General features: G+C 37.5%; 1 protein-coding gene across 3 annotated transcripts in view; it reads right to left on the bottom strand.

Annotated features, from left to right (window-relative positions):
• LOC122136444 (CD9 antigen-like) overlaps positions 1–844 on the bottom strand; it is a 5,258-nt gene extending 4,414 nt beyond the window's left edge. Inside the window, exons 1-2 of one of the 3 annotated variants that reach the window (XM_042719499.1) lie at positions 693–844; positions 521–599 (exon numbers count right to left, since the gene is read on the bottom strand). In XM_042719499.1, the coding sequence (XP_042575433.1) occupies positions 521–580 (60 nt within the window). In that variant the 5' untranslated portion in view covers positions 581–599; positions 693–844. Of the gene's footprint in view, positions 1–520; positions 606–692 lie in introns of all 3 variants that reach the window. The other 2 variants (XM_042719497.1, XM_042719498.1) reach the window with 2 other exon arrangements.
• Positions 845–22,536: the final 21,692 nt, after the last annotated feature.

The raw sequence follows: 22,536 nt of genomic DNA, 5'->3' as shown, positions 1-22,536 counted from the left end.
ATAAAGCACTTTCCCTCTGTACATGGCTGTGGGGACGAGGGGTTTTGTGGTGCTTGGAATTCTTTATAAGTAATTAAAAACAAATATTTCCACATTGATGGAGCAAGAAGGTCTAATTGTTCAAATAACATACTGTTTTATTTAAAAATATAAATAAAATTGTAACCTAATTTGATTTCCAATTGTAATATTTCTGTAAAGGCTAGGGACAGAAAAATTGATGTTTCTGTAGAATGACCCATCAATGTATTTTGTACAAAGCGCAGGAAAGCTGGTTTTGATTAATAATAATGATGATAATAATAATAATAATAATAATAATAATAATAATAATAATAACAATAATAATAATAATTCACTACGAAAAAAAGAGGCGTCATTTGTGTAGTAAAAACCTTTTGCTCGAGCTATTGATCCGGAGAAGTCGAATCTGTGAATATCTTGACTTTATCGACCTTTTCGTGACATTGATAGCACGCTTTCATCTTTAAGCAGAAGAGTAAAGCCCAGACATACTCACAGCGAACAGGATGTTGAACAGGATCAGAAAACATTTGCACATCTGCGCACACCCGTCCATCGCGAGCAAACTGATTTCACTGCAACAAAACACCACAAGAGCCAGGTGAATAATGACCCAAACATTAACGACGACACTTCCGTGATCTTTAAATCACTTCTAACCGACTTACCGTTGTTTACGGAATAAATGAGCTTAATGCCTTGCGCAGTGACAAAGAGATCAGATGCGTGCTGCTGTCTGCGATCAAATGCGCAGCTCCTCTCGCGCACTCACAGGTGCACTGGCCCCCGAGTGACGTCATCGATTCTGGCGAAACGAAACCACATCCGTCCGGTTTCTCTGGAAGACGAGATGGTCCTCACTGCAGCACAAGGTCCAGGAGGTGTGGTTGGATCCAGATCCAGATCCAACTCCTCCCAGCTCCTCCCAACTCCTCCAACTCCTCCCAGCTTACATATACCTAACCCTACCAATCACCACCCCCTGATCCCTAAACCCATCCGTCTCCACCCCCTAGGTGTGGATCCAGTAGCCCCTCACCGCAGTGAGGTGTTTTCGAGGGAATCTCGTGCTGTTCTCTCAGAATCACTTCCCGGCAGGAGCACAGCTCGGGCTCTGCGTGTTCTCCAGTAGCTCCTCACCGCAGAGCACAAGGGCCAGGGGGCGTGGCTGGATCCACATCTAGGGGGTGGAGACGGAGGGGTTTAGGTATATGTGAGGTGGGAGGAGTTGGATCTGGATTTAACCACGCCCCCTTGACCTTGTGCTTCATTCGAAGTGGAGGAAAAATAGGGAAAATAAACTCTGATCGGGATTTATGTTGCCCGTGGGGGGAAAAAAGCGGAGAAATGCGTTGCTCGAGGTTCAAATCCAGACTCAGATTATAACATCAGTTCGTGCTTGTGTGGGTAACAGAATAAAGCAGTGGTGCATTCGAGGAAGCCTTTACCATCTGCTAAACCCCTTTTCCATTTAATCTTAATCTAAGAATAATATTGTTGGTTTGATGCTTATTATATAATTCATATCAGATGTTTTTTTTTTTTGTTGTTTTTTTTTTGTCTTGTTTCGTTGTTTTATATTGTAGAATAAAATGACGACCCATGATGTGTGAGATAATAATATAAAATTCAATCAGAATCAGAATGAGCTTTATTGCCAAGTATGTTTGCACACACAAGGAATCTGTTTTAGTGTCACGCTTCCAGCACACAGAGACAACAACAACCACACACAGACAATAAACCTAAGATGAGAATAAAAAAATACACGTGTGTAAATATTAACAGATAAAAAACAGAAAATGAGTTGAAAAATATAATAAACTGTATGTACAGTTGTTCTATAGATAGGAGCAGAACAGAATAGAGTGAGAAGCAGGGATGTAGGTGGAAACAAAATAAATATAAGCTTATTGCACATATCTTTATTGCACAATGGCGGGAACATGTAACTGGTTATGAGCTAGATTGCTTGAGGGAAGAAACTGTTCTTGTGCCTGGCATATACTGTTTTAAATAAATATAGAACATAATAAATAAAAATGCACCTTGTCATAATAATGTTTTATAATTTATACAGAAAACTAGTATATATGCCAATAAAATAAATATATTAACCATATTAATATATTACTTAAATATTACTTATATTAGTGCTTTATAATTAACATATCATACAACTACAACTGAATTTTTTAGATTATAATTTGAAACACATTGACTTGACTGATTTATGTAGGTTGCTCACAATAAAAACTGCTGGTGGTATTTCATGTATTAAAAGTACAAGATGGTAAATTAAAAATATATTGAGTAAAATAGGAATGTCTTTCTCGACCCTGTTGTTGTACAGCTCAGATGAAAAATCAAACAGACACGGGTGCTCCTGCCAAAGTCGGGCTAAACTTTCCTCCATTTCTTGGGTCCGAATAGAGCGAGAAGGAGCCTCTCTCGGACCCGAAGCCATGCTTGCTGATATTGTGGTCTTTATCTTCCCGTTGCGCTGCAGCTCGCGCTCTCTCATTGGCTGATCATGTATGTTTCAGTCAGAACTCATCTCACACAGCAGGATTCTGAATCACTGACAGCTCCAGATATTTAGCCTGCTCTCAGGATTCTCTCAGATCGCAAAAACCTGTCAGTGAGTGAAAATCGGGGGCTAAAATCGTGCAGTGTGAATTCGGCAGAACAGTTGGGACAGTCTGGAATGAGAGTTTGAAACCCAATAATATGTATATATAAAAAAAAAAAGAGAAAGAAAATAAAAGCAAAGAACGAAACAAACAAATAACCAAATAAAGAAGTTTGTACGCAATTACAGTATACAAAATACAGTTCAACCAAAAGCCATGGAATACAAATAGGTCTTCAGCCGTGATCTAAAAACCGTAGTAGAAGACGCAGATCTGATGTCCTCTGAGATAAACTATTCCATAATCTAGGACCAGCTTCAAACCAGAGCGGAGAACATGCAGGACCTGTTCATCAGAGGATCTGAGGGATGATTGTTGGGTAACACCATTTAATACTTTAAAAACAATTTAACCAATGAAGAGAAGCTAGGACTGAGGAGATGCTTTCCCTCCTCCTAGTCCTAATCAGCCAACTCACACTGTAAAAAAAGTTCAAGCCGTTTCAAACTAATTATTATTTAGTAACAAGTTCCACAGAAATGTGTTGCCTGAAGTGTTATTATTTAGGTGGCTCAACCTTTACTGAAATAGTTTTATAGTCCATTCAACTAAAATTTTTTAATCGGTCAAACATTTAGAAAAACTACAGCAAATTGTGTCAATTAAAATTTAACCATTCAATACATGTATTTCTTATGTTACCTCAACTAAGATTTATTATTTGTGCATCATAAGGAACTGCTGTTTAACTAGTATTATATTGAAATATTTTATATTGAGTTTAAGAAAATTATTACCTGTTGTCTATCGATCACTACATCGAACACATACATTATAACACATAATAACATTTAATTAATAACAATCTGCACTTATAACATTCATCATACAGACTAAACATGCAGGCTTAAAGGGATAATTCACCCAAAAATGACTCACCCTCAAGCCATCCAAGACGTAGTTAACTTTTTTCTTCAGTTGAACAGTAAAGGAAATTTTTAGGTGAAAACATTGTCTTTGAAAACATTGCAGTTCATAAACTGCACATCTCTGGCTGCCGGCATTTGAGAGTCAAACAAACATATACAGACAAGACCAAATTACCAAAGGCTCCTGAGGACACACTGAGGCCTTGTGAAGCTAAACAATCAACAACCAGCAGCCACAGACGGGCACTGTATGAACCGCCAAGAATCACCGTTTCAGATAAAAAAATCTCTTTTTACTGTTCTGCTGAAGAAAAAAAGGTCACTGACATCTGGGATTGTCTGAGGGTCAATAAAATAACGGCAACTTTCCATTTTTGGGTGAGCTATCCATTTAAAGTGCTCCAGTTGTCAAACATTACATCTGTAATACAACTGAAAAATGTATTTTAAACATTTGTATAATGAACTTAAAAAAAAGACAAAGTTTAACAAAATGTTTGCAAACAAACATTTACATATATTACTACTGTTCACAATTAGATATTTAAAATGAGGCAGAAGTCAGAAAACAATAAATGAACCAGGTGTTACAGTAAAGTCCAGTCACTGTATTTACATAGTGCTTTTTACACTACAGATTGTGTCAAAGCAGCTTTCCAGTATTAAACAGAAAAATCCTGTGTCGAAGGAACCAAAACTCCCTCGTTCTCCTCTGGCCAGACGAATCCAGCAGTTTAACTGCAGGCTGTGACACAGGTCAGATTGTGCAGAGGACTGGTCTGGTTCCTGTGGTCTTGGTGATGAGGATCTGTCTCTGGGGTTCATCTAGTTGTCCTGGTCTCCGCTGACATTCAGGGCTGTCGAGGGTGTCTCTAGGTGCGGATCCACCATCTGATCTGGATACAGACTGGATCCGGTGGCTACGGTGACCTCGGAATAAGAATGAAATATTAGCATAGATGCCACAGAGAACAATAAAGCACATTTTAATTGTAGTAAACAATTTTACACATATTACCTTAAGTCTCAGTGTTGAAAGTACACACACTATGTGTCTCTTTACCAGTGCAGGGACTAGTGTGCACGATCTAGTGATTTACTACCTAGGGAACTGACTGAGATGCAGTCTGCTTTGATAACAGCCTTGTGAAAAGATTCAGTTGTTTATTCTCGTTTGCCCTCACGAGACCAGAAACGATGTGTAATCTGCCCAGGTTGAAAAGAGTCTGGCTGTTAGTCACGTTTAATGTCGACGTTTAACTTCACGGGACAACTGCAAAAGTTTGCACATGCAAAAACCCATTCAACATGCCCATGTTATCTTCAAATAAGCGTATTACTGTGGTTACTGTGGATCTCTTCATAACTTTCATGGAAACACAAAAATATCATACAACACGCCAAAATTTAACCTAAAATTCATTATAATAACACAGCTTTTGACATTAAGTGTTTTATGGATTAAACCAGAAGAAAGACCACGTTCCCTTCACTTATACAGCTAATTTCCCTCAGACATATTCATACAACGCTTATTCAATGTTTTTATATATGTTGTAGGTTTGTGTATAAATACATACGTTTTAAATAATACGTTTACACCTTTTTTAAATATACAAGTATTGATAAATTCAGTCTAAGTACAAATTTTGTTCCACTTACCTGACGCATGAACTTAACATACATTTAACATTCATTTCTTCGGACACACGACTTATAAAACACTACTAAATATTCACTCAAGAACATTGGATATTTATTTAGTGGCACTTACCTGACTCGTGAACTTGTTAATCGTGAACTTGTTAAGATGGCGCTGTCTCCTGCAAAGTCACTCAGGCTCGTGCACGTGCAGAATGATCTCAATGTTGGCTGGATTAGTTTTTATTCGTTTAGTCAACATTAGCATAGCGAATTGTTGACTGGATTTGAAAATAACTGTTCATTCAATGTTTTTCAAATATATTTATGTAGACTTAATACAATATGTCCTCTCAACTAAGCCCAAGCAATTAAATTAGCTGAACATTTTTGCCCTTCCAACATTTTGTTAATTGGATTTTTTATAGGGCACGGCTGCATTTTGAACCAACTGCAAGTGATACAAGAAAAGATTGATTGAGACCATATAAAGTGCATTGCAATAATCTAGTCTAGAAGAGATAAATGCATGGATAACTGTCTCCAAATCCTTAAGTGAGAGCATAGGTTTTAATTTAGCTATTTGCCTTGACTGAAAGAATCAGCCCTTCACCACTGCCCTTACCTATTTTTAAAATTCAAATCTGTATAAATGTTAATTATACCCAAGTTTTTAGCAAAAGGGTAAATATTTGAAGACAGAAAATCTAGATTACTAGAAATTTCAGAGACAGCACCAGGAGGCCCAAAGGCAACAATCTCAGTTTTGATCTCATTTAATCGGAGAAAGTTTCTTGCTGTCAAGCTTTTGATAACTTTAAAACACTTGAGAATTCAGAATAGGAGTGCTCAGAACTAAGGGGGATGTAAATCTGAGTATCCTCAGTATAGCGATGATACGAAATGTTATATTTCCTCATGATAGAACCCAAGGGGAGCACATACAAACAGAATAAAATAGGACCCAAGAGGGACCCCTGAGGTACCCCACACGTGAATGGTGCAAAAGGAGAGGACAAATTTCTAATCATCACCTTTACTGATCTTTACTGAAAAGAGTAAATTCTATATCAGTACTCAATTCAAGCTTGTAGAAATTAAAGTTTGAACTTATAAGTATATTTTACTTGGAATTGTTTGTTAAGTTTACAAGGATTCTTTGAGTAAATATCAAAGGTATGAGACTGATGTTTCCATTATGCACTGAGCTATGAATAATTAATCTGGTTGAATTTTTCACTCTTTTTGAGTTGTATTTACACTGTTTTATGGTTGCTTTGATTGTTAGGCTGTTTTGTGACATCTGGAGTTCATTTTCTACTCAAAATGACCCATTCATACTCAAGCACTTTCCATTAAATTTACTTACCTTATTCCATAATTAAATTAACTTGAAAAATATGTGTGCAGAAGTAGGTACATTTGTTTTTTCAGTGTAGAAATGTTCTGCTAGAACATACTATTTTTGTTCTGGGCCCACAGACATACCAGCTTGCGCTGGGTTTAACTTTTGTTTTCCTGAAGGTAGCTTTCATAATGTGGTTTGGTTCAGCAGTGCTGAAATTGATGCTTGTGAGTTTCAGAGTGCTTGATTTATGGTGTATCCAGATTTGTAGAGATTGTAGATTGGTTTTGAATGTATGTAATTAACAGAGATCTGCTTAGTTCATGAATGTGTTTATTGGAGTTCTCGTCTCTAGATCTGCAGTAATGAAGTAAAACGCTGACTTTCACACAAATGCATCTATGATCACTGGGATGAAACTGATGTGCATTTGTAAAGACGATGGCTGCCATCTGTGCTTGAATCCAGAGGAATCAGTGTTAGTGTGTTAGTGTTAGAGACACACATAAACAGACTGAATCACTTAATTACAGCCGAATTAAATCTAGTGCTGGTTTGTTTTCATATTTGCCTTAATATCCCACCAGATCAAGATTTTTTGGGTTTAAAGGTTTTAATGTAGTCTCTAATTATTTAATTTATTCATTTTCCAGTAATAGTGAAGCTGGAAGGGTAGTTTGCGTGATAACTGCAAAACTATGCCAATCGCTGTGGGTTTGTGTTTGGATCAGCACTGCTAAGAGAACATTTTGCTTCTTACATTTCTTATCACCTTCCAACCAAGTGACGGTTTCAGCTGGCAAAGTTTCAATCCCGTCTGGCTGATGCACTTTAATAACTCGTCCCGTAATGTCTAAGAACGAGGTCAGCAGGCAGAGAGGAGACAGATCAACACAAACACATCTAATAGCAGGCCTTATAGTTGTTCAGGACTAGCAGAGCCCCAAGAAAAAGAGCCAAAGAAAAGCCCAGATCAACTGTTATAATCTTCCTTTATCCCTTCCTTGTGACTCAAAAGCTGTCAGGAACACAAACCAGCCTTATGGTAAGAAATGGGCTTGGAAGAGGAAAACAAATGGTTTTGTTGATGTTCAATTCTAAGTCTAGCAGACTGTGATTCTGTCTCTGTTCTCCAGTTTGGTCTGTTCACCAGAATCACCAGTTCTTTATGGTTTTCAGTTGTTTTTTTGTTATCATCAGAGTCATCAGTGAGAGAGAGACTGGAATGAATGATGAAGCTGGTTATATTCAGACTGCAGTACATCAGTGCCACCAGCTGGTCTGACTAACCACTCAGGAAATACAATCATAACTAGATATATATTGCTACTGTTATATATTATATATGTTGCAATTTGTAAACATTTAAATTTTTAACTGGTGTTTTTAGGCATGGGTTTAACAGTTATTAGAGCGGAAACCTCAGGAAGTTTAACACAGACAGACTGATGAATGCACACAACAGCTCTGCTCATGTCTTCATTGAGTATGTTTACATGGACAACAATAATCTGATTTTAACATGAGTAAGACAATACTCTGATTAAGAATCTACATGTAAACTGAGATTTTTGATGACCTTAATCCAGCTAAAGTCATACTTGAAGTAAACACAAGTCACATTAAGACATGTGGATTATTCGTATTTTAGTCGCATTACTGAAGTGCAGAATAGACATGTACACACCTTAATCACATTATTACCGTCGTGTAGGACTTTTCGCTGCGTTTTGTGACAGGATACACACACAGTCAACAGTTTGATGGCAAACAAAAGAGCATGGCTTTAACTACGCTGTTGTCTGTTTGCTCATATTGCATGACAAATAGTTAACTGCACTTGAAGCTTTTTTGTAAAATTAAAAATGAAACACCCAAAACTGTATATGGCATGATAAAGAAGACAAACTATATGTTTATATGTGAAATTCTGGAGGGGATGAGGGGGAAAAACAGTTTTTATGTCTAGATGTTCTAGTGCACAGAGATCTGTAGCGTCTGCCACAGGTTGTGTCCGGGGTGAGAGGGGTCTTTCATGATGTTACCTGCCCGTTTCTGAAGACTGGGCAGGTGCACACCAATGATCCTTTCTGCGGTCCTAACAGTCCGTTGCAATCTTCTTAAATCTGATTTGCTGGCTAACCCAAACCAGACAGTTATAGAAGACCACAGAACAGACTCAATAACAGCTGAGTAAAACTGTGTCATCTGTGCCTGTGGCAGAGGCTGGATGATAATGTATACAACCGCGACTCGAATCGCCCATGTACACGGGTAATTCCTGTTTGGAAATCATTTTGTTTTAATCTTGTTTGTTTTGTTTTGGTAACGCTGTGGACAGTGGAACATGGGACGGACAATTGCCCGAGTTCGATTGGAGAAATAAAACGCGAGTCGTTGTTAAATGTCAATCGCCTCCGTGAGTCTGTCTTTTTTTTTTTCCCTCCTGACACAACGCGTTACAAGCTGCAACAGGAAGAGAGTCTCAATACCAGAGAGATGTTGAAAAACAAGAATTTGTTTACAAGTAAGACAAGGCCAAAATAACAAACAAAAATGATCTTTTTTAATACTCTACACTTCCTTGATCAAAATTAAAGTAAACAAAAATACAGTTTCAACTTGACTCCCTACACAAACTTGCCAAAACTTATTTACAAAAGATATATACAAGTTAACAGCCAACAATTCATGATCGGAATCCAAAACTGTAGTCAATCAGGAGTGGGTCAAGTAACCAAGTAATATCACAGTCTTAAGCACCCACACACTATCTCTCTGGTAAGACATTCAAAGACCCAAACGAATGACGACGGCAAGGCACAGAGGCAAACGACAGAGTCACACGCGATGGCACAATCATGGCCCAGGTCAGGTGAGGAGGAGAACCAATCAGCCTCCAGCGAATCATCTCAAGAACCGCCCTTCTGAAACACAAACATACACATACACAGAGAGAACACAAGAGGGCAGAATGGAAACAATGAACAAATGACTTCGGCTCAGAACATGCTTTACTTAACGTTTTCCTTTTATTATTATTATTATTATTATTGCAAATTGTACATAACAAGACTGGGGACATCCAACGAACATAAGGCAGATCCACCATAAATAATACGACTAATCAACAAATGATGATCATATTATTTACCTCCTGAATTCAGGCAAATAACAGTTATTTTAGTCTATGTGCCTGGACCAAACTTTGCTCTGGCCACCGAAGGCATAGCTGCTAGTTACAACAAAGCGCTGTGCAATTCTGTGAGTGACCCAGATCTTCCTGCTTGGAGATTTCAATAAATGCGATGTATCTACTTTGTTGCCAAATCTTGAGCAATACATAACCTGCAATACAATACATGTGTTACCAAAATATAGATGTTTTGGTAACGTGGAAGGTGCATATGTGCCAAGATTACATCCACCTCTGGGACGCTCGGATCACAATGTTATCCATCTGTTACCAAAATATAGGCAACTATTTTTTTTTTTAAATTCCGCCGTTCAGCAGGTTCAGATATGGTCCAAAGAATGTTTTTTTTTTAAATAAATTTTTACATTTTGATCAAGATTGTTGTATTAATTTTGAATTGTTGAATGATACAATAACTGGTTATGTTCATTTCTGTGTCAATTCTGTTGTTCAAATCAAGAATGTCACAATTTATCCAAATATCCAACTGGGATATGTGTGTACAAAGATGTTTAATCGTCCAATACCAAAAACACCAAATCCACAAACCTTAAATAACTCTCAATTCACAACTGTAACCAAAATACCCAATGCACAACTGGTAAATTACTTTCGTCCAATTGCACTCACATCAGTTCTCTACAGATGTTTGGAACACATAGTGTGAAAGGAACTGTGAGGTTTATTGATCCCCTGCAGTTTGGCTACCGGGCCAATCAGAGCACTGTGGATGCCTCGCTTACTCTTTTGAATAAAGTTCAACATCATTTAGATAAGTCTAATATGTATGTTAGAATACTTTTCATGGCTTTCTTGTCTGGTTTTAATACTGTCCAACCTAACCTTCTTTTAAAAAGTATTCACAATTTAGGCATTAGTAGTTGGTTGGTTTTATGGATCAAGGAATTTTTTAAAAACAGACCACAGTGTGTTTGTATCAATAATGTCATATAATGTCATTTTAATACTGGGGTACCCCAGGGATGTGTATTATCTCCAATATCATTCTCTGTATACATAAATGAACTGCAGTGTGATGATGATAATTTCCCAATCATAAAGTATGCTGATGGTATGACACTCGTCACGACCGGCTCAAAGCCGTGACAAACGGGAAGGAGGACATAGTCAGGTTGGTAGGTTGCAACAAAGATATTTATTAATATAAATAAAGAACATAAAGTAAGAAATCAACAAACCAAAACACGATTCCGTCAAACACACAAATGGTCCAAGCATCAAACAGAAACGAGTTAATCTAATCATAACATCAAAACAGACAAAGCAAAGCCAAACAACCGGGGGGTATTGCACAAAAGCAAGATAAGGGATTAAGCTGGGATTTTCCAGTTATCCTGGCTGAATTTAGCCCTGACTCGGTTGCATGAAGGGAGGCTAAATTAATCTACATTAAGTTACTATGGAGATTTACACTTTGCAGTTAGCCTGCTCCATGCAGGCTAACAACCAGGCTAAGATTAATCTGAGTGATTTATGCCTCTAGTTTGAGCTCCGTCACGTTATTCTCTATCTTCTATTTTTTTTATTGTTGAAATCTATTTTATACAACATCATTTTCGTTTCTATAACGTGTGAATATATCCTCTATCGTATTCTACAACAAAAACAATCACAGCGCCTTGTTATCACTATTTTTATTTTGATTTCCCGAGTCTGCTAGTAGCTTATAGTCCATTAGCATCACCAGCGTGGTTGTCGCTAAACCCGCGTGCATTGCTAATACTCTATTCACACACATTACAATCACTTTACTCACTGTAACTTGCTTTAATGGCGGATGTATGTCTACCTTTGAGTGCAGGTGATGACACGTTCGAGCTGCATTCGGTGCAGCTCGAGCTGGAGGCCGTGGAGAAGCATATTCGGGTCCTAGAGCAGAGGCAGGCCCAGCTGAGAGAGCGGAGAGCCGCGCTGGAAACCTCCCGGGCTGACGCTCACAAGTCCAGGGTAAGTATACAGCGCGCTGCTAACAGTCCCACCACCTCCACCCCGTGTGTTTCTCTGCACAGGCCCGGTGCACCCAGGACGCGATCTGCCCAGATGTCCTTCACGCCGGCGCCGGGACACCACAGACCCTGGGTGCATCCGCAGCGGAGGACGCGAGCCAGGCCCCGGGCGACGACTTCTCCCCCTCCGGTCTTCGAGATCTCCACACGGAACCGCTTCTCTCCCCTCCGCGAGACGGAACACGACGCTGTGATCGTCGGAGACTCCATCGTCTGACACGTCCGTGCTACGTTAGCCGAAGGTAAAGTGCACACTCACTGTCTCCCTGGTGCTCGTGTTCTCGATGTTTCTGCGCAGATACCCGCGATCCTGAAGGCCGACGAGAGCCACAGAGCGGTCGTGCTTCACGCCGGGGTTAACGACACCACGCAGCGGCAGACGGAGACGCTGAAGAGGGACTTCAGGAGCCTGATCGAGACGGTTCGCAGCACGACGCCCGCGGCGACGATCATCGTGTCAGGACCACTGCCTACGTATCGACGAGGACACGAAAGGTTCAGTAGACTTTTTGCTCTAAATGAATGGTTATTGTCATGGTGTAAAGAACAGAAACTGCTCTTTGTTAATAATTGGAATCTCTTCTGGGAGCGACCTAGGCTTTTTCGCGCTGATGGCCTGCACCCCAGCAGAGTCGGAGCGGAGCTGCTCTCGGACAACATCTCCAGGACTCTACGCTCCATTTGACTAGTAAGCCAATTCTCAAATAACTGCTATGATGGCTTTTGTTCTACCCCCTTAAATAGAAGTACTTGCGCTGTCCAATCTATTAAGACTGTGTCTGTTCCCCGAATAGTGAGGTCAAAATATAAATTTAATGTAGGATCTAGAAAAAATCTTATCGTGATTAAACCAGAAAAACGTAAAATAAATGAAAAAAAACAATTTTTTAAGTTTGGCCTCATAAACATTAGATCACTCACACCCAAAGCAGTTATTGTAAATGAAATGATCACAGATAATAGTTTTGATGTACTCTGCTTGACTGAAACCTGGCTAAAACCAAATTATTATATTGGTCTAAATGAGTCTACTCCACCAAACTACTGTTATAAAGAGTGAGAGACTGGTTGTGGGGGAGGTGTTACAACAATATATAGTGATATTCTCAATGTTACCCAGAAAACAGGATACAGGTTTAAATCATTTGAAATACTTATGCTTAATGTTACACTGTCAGATATGCAAAAGAAATCTATCGTATCTCTTTCTCTGGCTACTGTGTATAGACCACCAGGGCCATATACAGAATTCCTAAAAGAATTTGTAGATTTTCTCTCAGACCTGTTGGTTACCGCTGATAAAGCACTAATTTTCGGAGATTTTAACATTCATATTGATAATACAAATGATGCATTAGGACTTGCGTTTACTAACTTATTAAACTGTTTTGGAGTAAATGCACTGTAAGTCGCTTTGGATAAAAGCGTCTGCTAAATGCATAAATGTAAATGTAAATGTAAAGCAAAATGTCACCGGGCCCACTCATCGTTTTAATCATACGCTAGACTTAATTATATCGCATGGAATCGATATTACTGACATAGATATCGTACCCTCAAAGTGATGATGTTACTGACCATTTCCTTGTATCGTGCATTCTGCGTATTAATAATAATAACTATATAGCTTCGCGTTATCATCCGGGCAGAACTATTGTTCCAGCCACCAAAGACAGATTCGCAAATAACCTGCCTGATTTATCTCAACTGCTCTGTATACCCATAAATACACATGAACTAGACAAAATGACTGGCAATATGGGCACTATCTTCTCTAATACATTAGAAGCTGTTGCCCCCATCAAATTGAAAAAGGTTTAGAGAAAAATGTACTGTGCCATGGTACAACAGTAATACCCACGCTCTCAAGAAAGAAACTCGTAGTCTTGAGCGCAAATGGAGAAAAACTAACTTGGAAGTTTTTAGAATTGCGTGGAAAAACAGTATGTCCAGCTATAGACAGGCTCTAAAAACTGCCAGGGCCGAGCATATCCACAAACTCATAGAAAACAACCAAAACAATCCAAAGTTTTTATTTAGCACAGTGGCTAGATTAACAAATAACCAGACGCCACACAATCTAAATATTTCCTCACAGTTAAATAGTAATGACTTTATGAATTTCTTCACTGATAAAATAGATAACATCAGAAATACAATAACAAATGTAGATTCTACAGCGTCTAATACTTTAATTTTATCCATCGCACCCAAAGATAAACTACAGTGCTTTACAACTATAGGACAGGAAGAGCTAAATAAACTTACCACTACATCTAAACCAACAACATGTTTATTAGATCCTGTACCCACTAAATTACTGAAAGAGTTGTTACCTATAGCAGAAAAAAACCGCTTCTCAATATTATTAACTCGTCATTATCTTTAGGTCATGTCCCAAAACCATTCAAGCTGGCGGTTATTAAGCCTCTTATTAAGAAACCACAACTAGATCCTAGTGAACTGGCAAATTACAGACCCATTTCAAATCTTCCATTTATGTCTAAAATTTTAGAAAAAGTTGTGTCTGCTCAATTGTGCTCCTACCTGCAAAAAAAATGATCTCTATGAAGAATTTCAGTCGGGTTTCAGGCCCCATCATAGCACAGAAACTGCACTTGTTAAAATTACAAATGACTTGCTTCTTGCATCAGACCAAGGCTGCATCTCATTGCTAGTTTTACTTGATCTTAGTGCTGCGTTCGACACCATAGATCACCACATACTCATAGATAGATTACAAAACTATACAGGTATCCAAGGGCAGGCTTTAAGATGGTTTAGATCCTACCTGTCCGATCGCTACCACTTTGTTTATCTAAATGGGGAGTCATCTCATTTATCACCAGTAAAATATGGAGTGCCACAAGGATCTGTCCTAGGTCCTCTGCTATTTTCAATATACATGTTGCCCCTTGGTAATATCATTAGAGAATACGGGATTAGTTTCCACTGTTATGCTGATGATACTCAACTATATATCTCAACAAGACCAGATGAAACTTCTAAATTATCTAAGCTAACAGAGTGTGTTAAAAATGTAAAAGATTGGATGACCAATAATTTTCTCCTATTAAATTCAGATAAGACAGAGATATTACTTATTGGACCAGAAAACATTACACAGAATCTCGTAGATTACAATTTGCAATTAGACGGATGTACTGTTACTTCCTCTACTGTAAAAAATCTGGGTGTTATATTAGACAGTAACTTGTCTTTTGAAAATCATATTTCCCATGTTACAAAAACAGCATTCTTCCATCTTAGAAACATTGCCAAGCTACGAAACATGTTACCTGTTCCTGATGCAGAAAAGCTAGTTCATGCATTCATGACCTCTAGACTGGACTATTGTAATGCACTGCTAGGTGGTTGTCCTGCATCCTCAATAAACAAGCTACAGGTAGTCCAAAATGCAGCGGCTAGAGTCCTTACCAGGTCAAGAAAATATGATCATATTACCCCAATACTACAGTCTCTGCACTGGCTACCTATTAAGTTCCGTATCAGTTACAAAATATTATTACTTACTTATAAGGCCCTTAATGGCTAAGCTCCTGCGTACCTAACTAGTCTTCTACCACGCTACAACCCATCACACTCCCTAAGGTCACAAAACGCTGGACTTTTGATAGTACCTAGGATAGCAAAGTCCACTAAAGGAGGTAGAGCTTTTTCGCATTTGGTTCCCAAACTCTGGAATAGCCTTCCTGATAATGTGCGGGGTTCAGACACACTTCCTCTGTTTAAATCTAGATTAAAAACACACCTCTTTGGCCAAGCATTCAAATAATGCATCTCATAATTTTGGACTGCAGTTATATCTGATCAAATGTACATTTTTATTCTTAAGCTTGGGTTAAACAAATTAATTTTACTTGGCTGGAACAGCAGCTACGCTAATTATGTCTCAATTTGTTTCTCTGTTTCTGCTGGATTTACATCCCGTGGTAACTAGGATTTACACAAGCTCCAGTCTGGATCCAGAACACCTGAGAAGAGATGATGCCAACCCCTCAGAGGACCTCAGATGATGCTAACCCAGAGACAACATACAGAACTACCACATTTTGCTATAAGTTTGATTGCATAATTGCTGTAAATAGTGTTAATCGTCTGTTTGTTTACGTCTTTTTATTGATTTTTCCGAACATTTCTGCCATATGCACATAAACTGACAGTGACCACTGATAAGCTACTACTAAATATTGTAGAAACTTAATTTTCTGTAAAGTTGCTTTGTAATGATTTGTATCGTAAAAAGCGCTATACGAATAAACTTGAATTGAATTGAATTGAATTTATCTGTTAGTTCCGCTGTCAATCCTACTAGAAATTAATGTTTTACAGTCACTCCATGGTCTTCTGCAAATGTTGCATCAATTTAATTATCATGCATTAAAATACAAGATATACTTTAATTCATCTAAGTATACCTATTTTAGTGTTATTATGAAGACTGTTCATATTGCTGTTAGAGGTTTGATGAATGCATATATTATTGCAGTTGTTGAGATTATAAGAAATGGCTGATGAAGTTGCAAATGTGGTTTCATTTAAGTCCATGACGAGGTCAGTATGTAGTGTATATATAGATAGGCTTATTCTAAATAAATGTTCCATTTGTTAGTCTCTTTCAACTCGAATAAAGGAATAATAAAATATATTTTGAAAATGGTTCTAATCTTGAGGTTGGCAACAACCTTATAAATATTTTCAGTAAACAACAAAATACCTTTATATGTTCTGGATCATCTGATTCTTCTTTTGAAGTTCTATCCAAACCTGTGTGAGTTGCTTTCTTATGTTGAACATAAAAGAGGGGGAAAAAAAAATACTATGGAAGTCAGTAGGAGCCACCAACTGTTTGATTACCAGCAATCTTCAAAATATCTCCTTTACACAAAATTGACATGACACCTCAAGCCTTCTGGAGTCCAGTGACACGATCTCATCATCGTCAGATCTGCTATATTCAACAGAACTTGTATTGATAGTTTTGACAGGACGTGCCAAGCCTATGATTTTAATAAAGAGAAGTCACCAGCGGGTCATAGTCTGGTGGCTCCAGAAGTGTAAGTGTGTTACCAGACACTGCAAGGTAAGGCAAAGTCAGACAGTCCACATAACAAAATCTAAATACTTGATTGTTTTCCATGTGCAGTAGTACGGCAGTAATGTACCTTGTATGAAGAGGCCAGTCTCTCTTGCTGAGCCAGAGTCAGTGGCTGTCCCTCACTGTGTCCCTTCCATCACTGGCTTCCCTTTATTCAACTCCAGGGCCAGCTCCTCTGTTGTGGTCAAGTCTTGGGTTGGAGGGCCACCCCCCATGCCAGATATATGAGCCTTTTTTTTTTTTCAATGCGAAATTCAACACAGACAATAAAATATGGCAGCAGACACTATTCACGTAATTTGTTTTTTCTTTTTGTTTTGTTTTTCACACATCAAGTCACTTACCAGCCTGCAAAATGTTCTTGTACTTGCTGCCAGGTCCTTTTTTTGGCCAGACACGCTTGTTCTTTAAGAAGGAGAGATAGATAAGAGCGATAAATAAATGATTAGATAGATAAAAACAGATCAAATTATCAGATTAGATTAAATCAATTAGATAGAAAACTAAAAACCTAAATAAAAACAGATAAAAGAGACATGAGATAGATTAAATAGACAGATAAAATGAACAAAATAGTTCAAATACTGTAGATACACATTGTGGATAAGTGGGTAAGCCTGGCAGACAATAGCGGACCAACTGATTGCATAAGTAGTCCAAATAACCAGTGCTCCACTGAAGCCATAATAATTACAATTCAAGGAGTTATTTGTCATTTCTCTAAATTAACAGTTGGACACTTTGCCTTAAATGTGACCAGTGGACATGCATCTTACTTATGCAAGCACATGTATGATTAATTGAAAACACTTATACACTATGCGCATCTACAGTATATGATCTATTTTGCTCATTTTATCTGTCTATTTAATCTTTCGCATCTATCTCTTTTATCTATTTTTATTTAGGTTTTTTTTCTATCTAATTGATTTAATCTAATCTATAATCTGAAATAAAACTTTGTCTTTGTTTTATTAAAGAAGCTGTATTTCCCTTTTTACATATGTTTCCCCTCTTCATATATTTCCATTAGAAGCTGTTGCTCAGTATGCCGCACGGGTTTTATCCATTTTTGCATCATTGATTCTGTGATCGATCCCGTTGTCTGTTTAAGAATGCCGTGAACGTGCACTTATCCCAACTATCTACACTTGGCTTGACATAGCTGCACGCTCTCATCCTGGCTTATCAAATGTGCAACAGACTAAGCCAGGATGCGCTGATTGAACTAGGTCAAGCCGCGCCTTTTCTGTTATCCTGGCTTTCTTAATTCTACTTTTGTGCAATACCCCTCAGGAGTCAACCCACACCAAACAGAGCTGAAACTTTATAGGGAAGGAACAGGTGTACACAATTCCGTTGACGAGCCTTCCAACCACACCCACTGACCGGTCTTTGTGCAAGTAACGAGGGACTCGTCACACACTGGTTTCCTGTCAGGAAGAAATTAATAGCTCTTCATATTTTGAGTACATCAATAGCATTATTGGTTGGCTTGATAGTAGTTTTTTATATCTTAATATTGGAAAGACAAAAGAGCTATGCTTGAGAAGTCAAACAAGAACAGTAAATACAAGCCCATATAAACCAGTTATTATAAAAGGAAAAATTGTAGAGCAGGTCTCGAATTTTAAATATTTAGGAACAATTATTGATGATAAACTCAACTTTGAAAGTAATGTAGAGTCTGTCTATAAGAAGGAAAGACAGCGCCTTGGTCTTAGAAAATTGAGGAGCTTTAATGTTAGTACACAGACTCTAACTATGGTATACAGGTCAATGATTGAGAGCATCCTTACATATAATATTGTCTCATGGTATTGTAATATAACAGTTAAACAGAAGAACAAACTCTCACAAATAATTAATCAGGCAAATAAGATTACTGGCTATAAACCACATTCATTTCAGGTCTTATTTGATTGTTTTATGGAAAAAAACAGCACTTGGGATTTTTAAAAATCATACTCGTCCCCTCTACACTACTTTTGAAATGTTCCCATCAGGCTTAAAATTTCTCTGGTCAGAAGACATGCTTGTAAAAATCATTTGTCCCAATGGCAGTTGATTTCAATCGGATTATTGTTTGAAGGAAATGCAAGAGAGTGGTTGGTAGCACAGTGTTTAATGGATTTAATGTGTGTGTGTGTGTGTGTGTGTGTGTGTGTGTGTGTGTGTGTGTGTGTGTGTGTGTGTGTGTGTATATATTACTGTGGATGATGATTTGTAATGTGTAAGGAATTCATTCAGATCACTAAAATTTCTAAACTTTATGTATTTTATGTGCTGTTAATGTGTGATGTGTTTCTTAATATATATATATATATTATATTATACTATCAGCAGTGGTGTGTGTATGTGTGTATGTGTGTGTGTGTGTGTGTGTGTGTAGGCGCAACAATGATTTGTTGACTCCTCCCTCTTTTTCTGACAGGCAACACTGGCTATGTTTACATGCACAATTTTTGGTTCAATTTGACTGAAATCATTCGATTGATGAATCTGAATGTAGTGTTAACATGAACGCTAAATAAAGTGATCAGGTTGATGTGCACGTTTGTTACAAGCTTCAAATCGAATTATAATTTTTATTTATTTATTTTTTTGACATGCACACGCTGCACAAATATAGAGTTTCTCACTTTTGCAGATTCTAATTGGTATTTCACTTTGGATAGATTTTTTGATGGCATAAAAAAACCCTTCTCACTTTCTCTTTCAGTTCATTCACAGCCAAATTTAGTTTACCAGTTGCACTCATCTTCAGCCTGAGGTATTTGTAGTTTGTGGCATATTCGATTTTGGTCATACCAAGAGTGAAGTTTTGTCTCTTTCCCTGAACTCTGGGTCTTTTCTGGAATGTTAGTACTTTAGTTTTGTTAGGATTAATGGTCAGGGCCCAGGTCTGACAGAACGTGTGCAGGACGTCTAGGTTCTGCTGTAGACCCTCTTCTGTTGGAGACAGCAGAACCAGATCATCTGCAAACAGCAAGAGCTTTATGTTGGAGTCATGTAGTGTGAGGCCAGGTGCTGCTGATTGTTCTAGGACTGTCGCTAATTCATTAATGTAGATATTGAAGAGGGTCGGTGATAGTGGACAGCCCTGCCTCACACCCCGCCCTTGACTCAAGAATTCTGTTCCTTTATTTCCAATTTTAATTGCGCATTGATACTTTGAATACATTGTTTTTATAATATTGTATGTTTTACCCCCAATACCTGATTCTAGAAGTTTTGACAGCAGACCTTCATGCCAAATTGAATCAAAGGCCTTCTGGAAATCTACAAAGCAAGCAGATATTTTGGATTTGGTTTTGTTTATCCTCTTTAAGAAGAATCGCTTTATAGTATACTACTATGTCCCTATTTAGGTTTTAATTTGTATATATTTTGTTATATGAATATCTGAACATACAAAACATCCATATTATTATGTCCATGTCTGATATGATTTTTTTTTTTTTTTTTTTTAAATCTGAGGTTTGGGTTTTGTAACCAAAAGTGGATTAATTAATACCTTATATGTTCCACATTGTAATGATAAATGATCTCATTTTGTCAACAAATGTAAAAATTCAACAATCTTAATATTCTCCAACCCTGCTCCTGGAGAGCTACTGTCCTGCAGATGTCAGCTCCATCCCCAATCAAACACACCTGAAGCAGCTAATCAGTGTGTTCAGGGCTGCTTGATGATTACAGACAGCTGTGTTGGAGCAGGGTTGGAACTGAAGTCTGCAGGACGGTTGGAGATCCCACCAAAATTAATTGTTAGAAGTGCTTCATAATACTTTCATAAAAATAATTATTACATTTTAATTATTATTATTTTATTTATTTTTTTGCATAAAATAATGTCTTAAATCTGTCTAAAACCAAGCATTTTGTCATGTCCCTGAGGCACTTCACTGAGTTTGTACTTAGAAAAATATTAACAAAACGTGCATAGTTTCTGATTTGTGGCAATAGTGTAAGCATTTATTTGTGTTCCTTTCTTGTGAAAAACATTTCTTGGACAAAAATGCAAGGTATTTTATAAAAAACAAAGTTATGTCCCTCAGTGTGAACTCAGTCCCGTCACACTAACAATTCTACGCCTATAATAATTTACACTTTTTACACAAATATGACATCATTTATCAGAAATGGTAATGGTTAGTAGTATCATACTTTTGATTCATATTTGTGAGGCATATTTTAGTCAGGGAGGGTACTGTCACACTTAACAACTCAAGCCTGTCACATAAATTTAAGATGGAATTTGATTATTTTTCAACATTTTGTTTTAATCCATAGACATATACAATGTACTTATGCCATATATGGTACATGAGGAGCAGTGGCCGTTTTGAGTGAAAAACCTCAACCTCATCATAAATATATATATGGGGTTGAGTTATTTACTTTATTTATTATATATTATATATTTATATATTATAAATAGACATGGTTTCAGTAAATATATACTTACCAAAATCATGATGGCTCATTTTTTGTTGAAATATGTAACATGTCTACTTAGACATTGGTGAGCATCATACATCAGAAATTGTGGCCACATTAGCAACAGAAATAGAGTGTTGGACATGCAGATATATCGACCCAGAAAGAAGGGAACAATATGAGAGAGAAACAAAACCAAAAATTTAAATGAAAAGCAATCAACCCCTTCACACCTTGCAATCTGACTTTGCTGCAGCCTGGAATTGAACTGCTGGTTTCGTCTGGTCAGAGGAGAACTGGTCCCCCGACTGAGCCTGGTTTCTCCCAAGGTTTTTTCTCCATTCTGTCACTGATGGAGTTTTGGTTCCTTGCCGCCGTCACCTCTGGCTTGCTTAGTTGGGAACACTTCATTTACAGTGATATCGTTGACTTGATTGCAAATTATTGCACAGATACTATTTAAACTGAACTGAGCTGCATGATGACATCACTGAATTCAATGATGAACTGCCTTTAACTGTCATTTTACAATATAGACACACTGTTTTCCTAATTAATGTTGTTCAATTGCTTTGACGAAATCTTTTTTGTTTAAAGCGCTATATAAATAAAGATGACTTGACTTGACTTGACTACAATCTTCAACCCCGTCACACCTTGTCACATTAATATTTTTGGAGAAAAAAGGGAAGACAATTAAGAATGAAAGCATTTCTTGCTGATTACCATCTGGCATGTTAAGGACTAAAACAAAAAAGTTGTGGTTTTAGTTTGACTTCTAGATTAAAAATACCTTTTACAAAAATATAGTACCATAGACACACAATTTGTGTATTTATGGCTTCAGTTCTATAAAAATGTGTAAATGAAAATTATGATAAATTTTACATTTGTTATCATTAAATTGCTATGAGGGACACATAAGCATAAAAATATATTTGTAATATAAAAAAAATTTTTGTGTAATATCCTTTTTAAAATAATGAAAAGTCTTTAATTCCTGAGGTGGAAAATATGATTTGTTGGAGGTCTGATATGTGCGTATTGATGTGAGGTATTTAGAAAATGAATCATATGTAGTTGAAAAAAAAAGTTGAAATGTTGCAGAATCCTAGGAATGACCCTTACACAGTATTTTAAAGTTGTATCCTTCACCGCCTGTGATGTCCAATAATCATA

The sequence above is a fragment of the Cyprinus carpio genome, chromosome B3, assembly GCF_018340385.1.
Source record: "Cyprinus carpio isolate SPL01 chromosome B3, ASM1834038v1, whole genome shotgun sequence".
In the NCBI taxonomy this organism is placed as follows: Eukaryota; Metazoa; Chordata; class Actinopteri; order Cypriniformes; family Cyprinidae; genus Cyprinus; species Cyprinus carpio.
The sequence above is the reverse complement of the archived record's forward strand: the minus strand, read 5'-3'. Positions and strand labels throughout refer to the sequence as shown.